This window comes from Octopus bimaculoides, chromosome 4 (assembly GCF_046866305.1).
Source record: "Octopus bimaculoides isolate indiv1 chromosome 4, ASM4686630v1, whole genome shotgun sequence".
NCBI lineage: Eukaryota > Metazoa > Mollusca > Cephalopoda > Octopoda > Octopodidae > Octopus > Octopus bimaculoides.
Window position 1 is genome coordinate 90,822,174 of NC_142931.1, and position 10,000 is coordinate 90,832,173.

The 10,000-nt window shown below is 39.8% G+C and overlaps 1 protein-coding gene across 1 annotated transcript; it reads right to left on the minus strand.

Annotated features, from left to right (window-relative positions):
• Positions 1-2,560: 2,560 nt before the first annotated feature.
• LOC149136136 (uncharacterized) lies at positions 2,561-3,268 on the minus strand. Its single transcript, XM_089350088.1, has one exon. It carries the CDS (start codon positions 3,266-3,268, stop codon positions 2,561-2,563), a length of 708 nt encoding a protein of 235 aa, XP_089206214.1.
• Between the last annotated feature and the right edge of the window lie 6,732 nt (positions 3,269-10,000).

Here is a 10,000-nt window from a genome sequence, read left to right on the forward strand (position 1 = left end):
TGGCTATTTGTATTAGTTTCCCTTGCTTCTGGAGTAGGTATTTTTGCAGTCCTATGGTGGTTATTTTATAATAGTTTTCTAGCTGTATAAGACCCCTGCCACCTTCTGTGCGTTGTATATATAGCCTTTCTATGTCAGATTTTGGGTGGTGCATCCTATATCCTGTCATTATTTTTCTTGTTTTCTTGTCTATTTTACATAGTTCGTTTAGTGTCCAGTTAAGGATGTAGCTGTAGCTTATAACTGGGACAGCTAAAGTGTTGATACCCATTATCTTGTTTTTAGCATTGAGCTCTGTTTTAGTATTGATCTAACTCGTCTATAGTACTCTTTCTTTATTTTTTCTTTCATTTGTGTATGTTGTATCCTATCTAGTTCATTGACTCCTAAATACTTATATGGTTGGCTTTCGTCTAGTTCTCTTATTTCATTGGCTTTATCTAGTGTTATATTGCTACTTTTAACTAATTTTCCTCTTTTCAGGGTTGCTTTGGCACATTTTTCTAATCCGAATTTCATATCTATTTCCTTGGTAAAGCCGTGTACTGTCTGTAGTAGTGTTTCTAGCTCTTTGTCGTTTTTTGCATATAATTTTAGGTCATCCATATATAGAAGGTGGCTGACTGTTTTTCCGTAGCATTTGTAACCGCATCCAGTTCTATTTAGCAATTCGATTAAAGGTGTGAGTGCCAGGCAGAACAGGAGTGAAGAGAGCGTGTCTCCCTGGAATATTCCTCTTCTAATGGGGATGGCTTTCGTTTTCACAAGTCCCTCTTTTGTTTCGAGCTGTAGCACTGTCTGCCATTTGTTCATTGAGTGCTCTATGTATTTTATGATAATTGGTGCCACCTTGTTTATGGCTAGTGTTTCCAGATTATTATTATTATTATTATTATTCCTTCGTAACACAATGTAGGTTAAAATGCACCGGAGTCTTTAGTTATCTGTCAAGTCACAACAAGGACCTCAGACAAAAAATATTTTCCTTCAGATGTGCGCTGCGCCCAATTAGGCTGCTTTTTGCAAGACATCACTCTTGCATGAGATTTCTAGTTGCCTTAACATGTTTTGAAGTTTCATTGGGATTGAGCCCAACGCTCCGATCACCACTGGTATCACTTTTACATTACTCTCTCGCATTCCATCCAGTCTTTGCCATTTCCACTTTCAATTCGGAGTACTTGGTGATTTTTTTCAACCCCTTTACTCACAACATTCATGTCATTTGATATGACTACATCAATGAACTGACAGTATTTGTCTCTCTTATTCAATATGACAATATCCGGCCGATGGTGTTCGATTACACGATCCGTCTGAAAAGCATAGTCCCGCAGTATCGTTACTTTACCGACCTCCTGCATAACTTTACTTGGTACATGCTCATACTAGTCCTCTGTTACATCATATTAGTATTTACGGCATAAGAACCAATGAAGATACACACACACTTTATCGTGGCGGCGATTATATTCTTTTTGTGCAAGGCTCTCACATCCACTTACCAAGTGGGTCACATTTTCTATACTCTTTCCCCAGTGTCTGCATTTCTGGGTGTCATAAATTTTATAGATGTTATACTTCAGTGACTTGGTAACGAGAGCCTGGTCTTGTGCAGCAATGATCAGGCTTTCGGTGGTAAGCTTCAAATCACCTCGTTGAAGCCATTCCTACGATGCTGTATTATCCTTAACGTCTTGTGTATTCCTTTCACACTGTCCATGCATTCTCATTTCAAGGTCTTCTTTTCTCATCTCTTCAACTCTTTGGTTAAACTCTTCCTTGCCCATCATTTCATCTGTACTTACACCCATATCTTTCGCGGCATATTCCAACAGGTCTTCATCACTATCTATCAAATACTCGACAAGCGTTCTCATTTCACTCCTAATAGAATGGTCTATACTAATTAGTTCTCTGCCACCAGTCTTTCTTTTCATATGCAGTCAGTTTACGTTTACTTTGGGGTGTAACGCCCCATGCACCGTCAACTTTCTCGTCCTGACGTTGTCACTTCTGGGTCCCATTCTCTGTGTAGAATGTCATCCAGCTCCAAAATCCTACGTATCTATACCCACTACCGTCGAGTTCACCCATGGTCTCTCCTAATGGTAACCGTAATCTTCTGCAGGCTGCCTTCTTCCTTCTTTTTATATTAAGTACTGAGCATTTAGTAATCCCAAATTCCATACGGATGTCCCTACCACACTTCTGGACTGTTTTGGTTAAGGAATCTATCTGTTTTTCAGATTTTCCAAATAATTTCAGGTTATCCACAAACAGAAGATGGTTCAATGATGGGCCTTTCTTCCCACATCGATAACCCATCTTAACTTTCTTAAGTGTTATTGTTATGGGTATTAGTGCAATTACAAATAGTAACAGAGAAAACGAGTCACCTTGGCAGATGCCCCTTTTAATATCAACTTCTCCAAGGAATACATTACTTGAGTACAATTTGGTTTTCCACTCTTTCATGCTATTCATCAGAAGATTTGTGATATTTTCAGCTACACCAAACATCTGAAGGCATTCAACGATCCAACAATGAGGCATCATGTCATGCCTTCTTAAAGTCAATCCAAGCTACAGACATGGTTGTATGATGTGTTTTACAATGCCTCAAAATTGGTTTATCGATGATCAGGTGATCCTTGTTACTCTGAGAATTCTTCCTACATCCTTTTTGTTCCCTTGATAATATTTTTTCCTGTTCCAGGAAAGAATATGTCTTTGCCGCACATATTCCAGTGAGTATTTTCCAGATTATGCTTAGGTAGTTTCCCACAATATTCCCCTTTCTTGTATCATTCATTATAAGTGTTGTCCTCCCAGTCACCATCCACGCGAGGACTGTACTTTTCTGGACACACTCATTCAATTGGGCTGCTAGTCGTTCATGCATCGCGTGGCATCTCTTCAGCCAAAAGCCATGAATTCCATCTGGTTTGGGGGCTTTACAGTTAGGCACTTTACCCACTTGTTCTTTCACGTCAACCGTGTTTATGACAATATTCCTTTGCTTCTTTCCTCCTTGTAATTCTGTCTTGATAGTTCCTATCCATATTGCATCCCTTTTATGCACTACATTGTTTCCCCATAATCCGCTCCAGAACTCCTTGGCTTGATTTGCATAAGAAACAACATTTTCTCCATTGTCTTCTTCTAACGTTCGGAAGAATTGCTTTGTGTTATTTTTTAACAATCCGTTCTCCTCGAACTGCTTATTTCTGTTCACAAATCTTCTGATCTCCTGGCTTTTTGCCATGACCTTCTATTTTAACTGCTCTATTACTGTATCAAACCCGTTTATCATTATTATTATTATTATTATTATTATTATTATTATTATTATTATTATTATTATTATTATTATTATTATTATTATTATTATTATTATTATTATTAAGGCGGCGAACTGGCAGAATTGTTAGCACGCCGGGTAAAATGCTTAGTGGCTTTCGTCCGTCTTTACGTTCTGAGTTCGTATTCCGCCGAGATCGTCTTTGATTTTCATCCTTTCGGGATCGATAAAATACGTGCCAGTTGTGCACTGGAGTTGATGATCCACCCATAAAATTTCAGGCCTGATGCCAATAGTCGAAATAGTAATAATAATATGAATACGCTAACTTTTGTTTACGTACCTGTGGTGTGTGCCACACTTCAAAGAAGTGGCAAAGCGAGAGAGAGGAGGACAAAGAGGAAGTAAGAAAGAAAGAAGAGAGAGAGAGAGAGAGAGAGTGAAAGAGACAGTGAGTCGTGAGGGAGAGAGAGAAATTGAGAGAGAGAGAGAAAGAAAGAGAGAGAGAGAGAGAAAGAAAGAAAGAGAGAGAGAGAAAGACAGTGAGAAAGAGAGATAGATAGAGAGAGAGAGAGAGAGAAAAGTGAAAACTTAGTTGTGAATTATTTGACATTTACTGTCTGTTTGTCTGTCTGCTTCTCTCTAGGTATGTGTTTGTGGATGTGTGTGCATGTATGTGTATATTTGTATGCATAAGATTGTGCGCTGGATCTCTCGGCCAACAAACCACAAAATCGCACCAGACCACTACCTCTAAGCCCATCATATATGTATGTATGTATGTATGCATGCATGTATGTATCTATGTATCTATGTATGTATGTACGTATCTATGTATGTATGTATGTATGTATCCATGCATGCAAGCATGTATGTATGTATGTATGTATGTATGCATGTATGTATATGTCTGTGTTTGTCCCACCACCACCATTGCTTCACACCGATGTAAATTAGCTGTTCAGCAGAAAAGACTGATAGAATAAGCACCAGGTTTACAGGGAATAAGTCCAGGGGTCAATTTCTTCGACTAAAAGGTGGTGCTCAAGCATGGCCACCGTCAAATGACTGAAACAAGTAAAAGAATAAACAAGTACCAGAAAAACGTTCCGTACCACTAAACCAAGAAGGTTCTTTGCATATGTTCGATGTATTCTAAGGTTAAATAGTAATTCCGTTTACGTTTGTATAACTGAGATATTTTGGTTGGATTATATAGTCATTGGTGTTACATTACTTCCTATATTCTGTAACTGTCACAATATACTTTTCTAGGCCTGAAACGTCTGTGGGGAAAGGGCCAGTTGATTAGATCAACTCCAGTACTGGTACTTAATTTATCGATCCCCAAAGGACGAAATGCAAGTCCACCTCGGCAGAATTTGAACTCAGAACGTAAAGACAGACGGTCATAATATACAAACATATGCTTACATTTTTAATGTTTTCCGTCAACTTTTCACGGGTCCAGAAAGTAATAATAATTATTCTTGTTATTGTTATTGTCGTCGTCGTCATAGTATTTATTCATAGCGGTGTTGTTATTGCGTCGTAGACCAAATAGTACCTTACCAGCAAATTGTGTTTGTGAGTCAAGTACAATTCTCATTGAAACCCACCTCACCAATGTTGCCCTAAAGAATATTACAAATGCTACATAATCTCAATCGTCCCCCTACTCAATTTGTAATCGGTTTACTCATTTATCTTTTTTAAATCGTTATTAATTCTGACGTAAAAGCCAATGGAGATGTTAAACTGTAAAACGCTGGATGATATGCTTTCATATCATTTGGGAGTTCAAATCTAAATAAAGTTGTTGATTTCGTCTTCTGTTCCTCCTGATGTCCAGTAATGTACTGGAGTTGATTCAATAAATTTCGTTGATACAAGTAAGAAATGATAGCGATATATAACATAGTTTAGCCAAGACACTGATATATTTATTTAGTTTTGAATAATCATTATTCAAGTATAGACTCAGAATTGACTTGAGAATCATAGTCATCAAGCATAACAGATGCCATCATTATTGATTCGACAGGTTCAATACTTCAGAAGATAACTGTTCGCCATTGCCAAGCACTTGTTTGATTCATCGTTATTGAACGCTCTGTATAAGATTAATAGAAATTAACAATCGACAGCATTGCAATGAATCAACTCTGAAACAGACTGGCTGGGGCAAATGTTAGACACGGTAAATTACTGTTTATTATATATGTAAGAATTACTTCCCTTAGATCAGCTGAAGTCATATTAGGGTAGCTATATTGTCGATTTATTGTCATATCATAATGTTACACAGTCTATCGACTCAAGTGGAATTAGAAACATTTCACAAAGAGAAAGAACAGAATTATAATTATTTTATTAGTTGAATCGGATTCCACATATTTTTTGTATGGTGCATAAAATCGCAAACTAAAATAATTGTGTTGATTTAAGAACATCTGTAACTTTTGAAATATTATATCATTAACGAAGGATGCATTGAGAGAGCTAAGGCGCGAGCTCAAAGAAAAGAGAGAACGGAGTGGTAAAGACACAAGGTGGCAACAAATTCGGTCTGTGGTGGACCAAAATGGATGCACGGGACTCGAGCACAAGCAGATGTGAGCGGCATTTCAGTAGCATTTCGCCCAACTCTTTGGAACGAATTGCACTCCGGAACGCAGATGGACTTCAGTGTCTATCATGACGACCTACCAAGTCTATCTATTGCGAAATTCCAATAACAGCCACAGAAACACAGGATGCGATGATGGGATGCACGATGGGTGGAGGGGATAGTATGCCCTATGACCTGCTGAGAAAGGGCCCAAACAAGGTGGGTAAAATAGAAAATTCTAGTCCCATAACGTTGCTGAACGCAGATTTCAAAATTTAGGTCAAGGTGTTAGGAAAGAGTTATCGTCAAACAAGTGATCGGTGATGTACAAACATCCACCTTCCCGAGCAGATCCATCCCCGACAACCTCTGTCTCATGTGATACCTCATAAATAGGGTGGGTAAAGAAGCTTGTATGAGTGCGGCACTAATCAACTGGGACCGATCTAAATCCTTCGATAGGATCGACCATGAATACTTGGAGGTCGCTGTCACGGCTGCAGGTTTCGGTCCCGTTTTCTGTGGCTGGACCGACGCAATTTACAATGACATCTGCTCGGTAGTTCGGGTGAATAGTTACCTGTTAGAACTATTTTGCATCATGCACTCTGCCCGTCAAGGGTGTCCCCGTTCCTCTGCTCTGTATGTACTGACTCTAGAATCACTGTTGTGGAAATTGTAGGCGCTGAGAGGCATCCCACGCAAACTAAGATGAGGGAGAACCGTGTCGACATACACAAATGACGTCACAGTCAGAATGTTGAACACTAGGCACATAAATCTGGTTAGCACTGCTCTAAAAGAATAAGAGACGATGACAGAAACAAAAATTGACCCAGGAAAGTCGCTAGGCCTGCACCTCGGCACCTGGAGAGGCAGGTCCATGCCGACCAACAACGTCGTGGAACGCTGGACGGAGGGACCGGTTAAGTTGCTCGGGTCTGGTTTGGCCCAGATCTTCAAATGGAAAAGAACTGGGACGAGGTGACCAGCAAAGTGACCTAGAGAAAGCTATCCCTGAAAGGTCGGGCAGTGTTCAAATGCATACATTGCCTCCGTCATAAATTATCGTTTGACTGTCGTGCCTTGCTCCAGTTCACGTCTGGCCCACTGGAACGCGTACTCTTCTGCTTTCTGTGGAAGGGACGTTTTCCACTGGTCAGTTGCTCCATTTGCGGTCAATACACGCTGAATGGAGAATTGGGCATGCCGTGGCTGCTGATGCGGAAGACATCCTTGGCGGTGAGTAATATGATCATCGTTTGTCCCACCCGTTCTTCCACGGATCGTCTGTTTGGCTGAACTGCAGTTTGCTAATCTTTTGAATCTTTATTTTGTTTTTGTCTGTACCCAATGTTTTCGAAGACACCTCCCTACTAGTCAAACAGACGAGGCTAATTTTCTTCATGAACAGCTGTAAGTTGAACTATCTTTCTGCTCATTTCGAAGGATGTAACAAAAATAATTACTGTTAAACCGATTTTTAATGTATGACCTATCACTTTGTAAGTACAGCTGAAGTCAAACTATTTTAGATATAATATGTAACAGAACAATAGGTGAATCTTCTGCAGCAATTAAACGGAGATTAGCGTTGGTAAATCCTTCCCAAAGAAAAGCCGGTAAGAAATTCAATCCAGACTGGACAGGGATGAAAATTTAATCCTAAATGTGATCGGTGCAGCTCGAAGATTATGTGTAAGACTTGTCCGTTAGACATAGACTTAGTGGATTGGATCAGAAAAGGCAGCATTTGCCACATTGATTTGAAACTGCACCAAAGAAATTCTGCGATAGGATTTACATTTACTTCTTGTCATAACGCTAATTTGGTTGATAAGGTAAAATACAACAATAACTACTATCTGTGGAAATGAAAGAGTTAAAAGCAGCCTCAATATACGCTCATGTTTGGAAATAATTCTTTCGAATAATCATTTATAATGTTTATATCGAAATCTTCAGAGCTCAGCATAAGAATCGCAGACCGACTTCGTCTTCTAACTGAAATGTTTCCGGTAAGCGAGGTTGAACAGAGCTTTCTGCAAAAGCGAATGACACTATAGCGCTCAATTTTAACGGTATATTGTCATCTGTCTTTATAGCAATGTTGAAATGACATAGGGTCATGTTGTGATAATCGTTTCAAATTTGGCACATGGCCAACAATTTTAGGGGACGAAATATTTCTTGGCAAGGGGAAAAAAGACAGCACCATCATAGATGTGGCTATATCTGTGGACATGTATGTAGCATTCAAAGTACAAGAGAAGACAGGAAATTACCAGGATTTGGGAAATACGACGATTAGGGAGGGTTTCTACAAAAGTAATGCCAGTTGTTATAGGTGTTTAGGTTCCGTCACCGATAGACTTAACAGCTCCTTTATTGAGATTGGTGTAACTACAAGAGTTGTATTCATTCAGAAATCTGCTCTATTGGGAACAGCAAGGATTGGAAGAAAGGTGCTTCTTTTATCAACTCCGAAGGCGGAATTTGAAATCAAAACTTAAAGAAGGACGAAATACCGCTTAGCATTTTGTCCGTCGTGCTAACGATTCTGTCAGCTCGCTGCCTTAAATGTTATGTAACAATGAAACACCAAGAACATGCTTGTAGGGAAAGGACGTAATCATGCAGTAGAATTAGTGCATTGTATTAAGGTTTTGCAGCGCTGGACATGTAAACCAGTGCTCCGCAACCGGTATGCTGCGGCAAGCTGGTGTGCCACAAGACGATGCTAGTTGTGCCGCAGTGTAACCTGAATATAATTTTTTTTACTTTATACTTTTAGTTATATTTTTAGTTCAGGTGTGCCGCCGAATATGTGTGTGTGTGTGTGTGTGTGTGTGTGTGTGTGTGCGTGCGCAATGCCTGTATTTGCTGCTGCAACAACTTGTAAGTGCATTTGAATAAATTTACACACAGTATATATTTATTTATCATGAGCACTCGTCTATAAGCTGATGCTGAAATAATTGCAGTGATGATTTTATATACGTGTGTTAATACATGCAATTTATGTTGCACCAAGGTGGTCCTCATGTATAATGCGCTAATTTAAAATGTATGAATATGTGTGCATTATGCATAAGTAATACGCTAATATACAAGCTTAGTCAAATGTAGACAAAAATACATAAAACTAAACGCCATTTGTGTATTATACTTAACCATAAATACACCACGATGCCGCAGTTTTTGTCTGAGAGAAAACCTCTTCATCGACATGTGTTAAAAACACTATATATATATATATATATATATATATATATATATATCAATGTGAATACCCGTCAGAGTGTAAGTATCTTGAGAGAAAAGCTGAACATTAGAAGCATCAGTTGTGGCGTGCAAGAGAGACGATTGCGCTGGTATGGACATGTGGTGAGAATGGAGGAGGATAGCTGCGTGAAAAAGTGCCACACCCTAACAGTTGAGGGAACCCGTGGAAGAGGTAGGCCCAGGAAGACCTGGGCTGAGGTGGTGAGGCAAGACCTTCGTACATTGGGCCTCACCGAGGCGATGACTACGGACCGAGACCTTTGGAAATGGGCTGTGCGTGAGAAGACCCGGCAAGCCAAGTAAGATCGTTGCCAGTGCCCCTGGACTGGTTCTTGTGCGGGTGGCACATGAGATGCACCATTTTGAGCGTGGCCGTTGCCAGTACCGCCTGACTGGCTCCTGTAGGATTTTCGAGCGAGATCGTTGCCAGTGCCCCTGGACTGGCTTGTGCGGGTGGCACATAAAAGACACCATTTCGAGCGTGGCCGTTTTCGTGCGGGTGACACGTAAAAGCACCCACTACACTCTCTGAGTGGTTGGCGTTAGGAAGGGCATCCAGCTGTAGAAACTCTGCCAAATCAGACTGGAGCCTGGTGTTGCCATCCGGTTTCACCAGTCCTCAGTCAAATCGTCCAACCCATGCTAGCATGGAAAGCGGACGTTAAACGATGATGATGATATATATATATATATATATATATATAAAGATGTTTTCGATCAAGCTTGGATTCTTTGCCATCAAATTTGAATTCTTTGCAATCAAATTTGAATTTTTCAAAGGGATTTTGTAAGACAAGCTA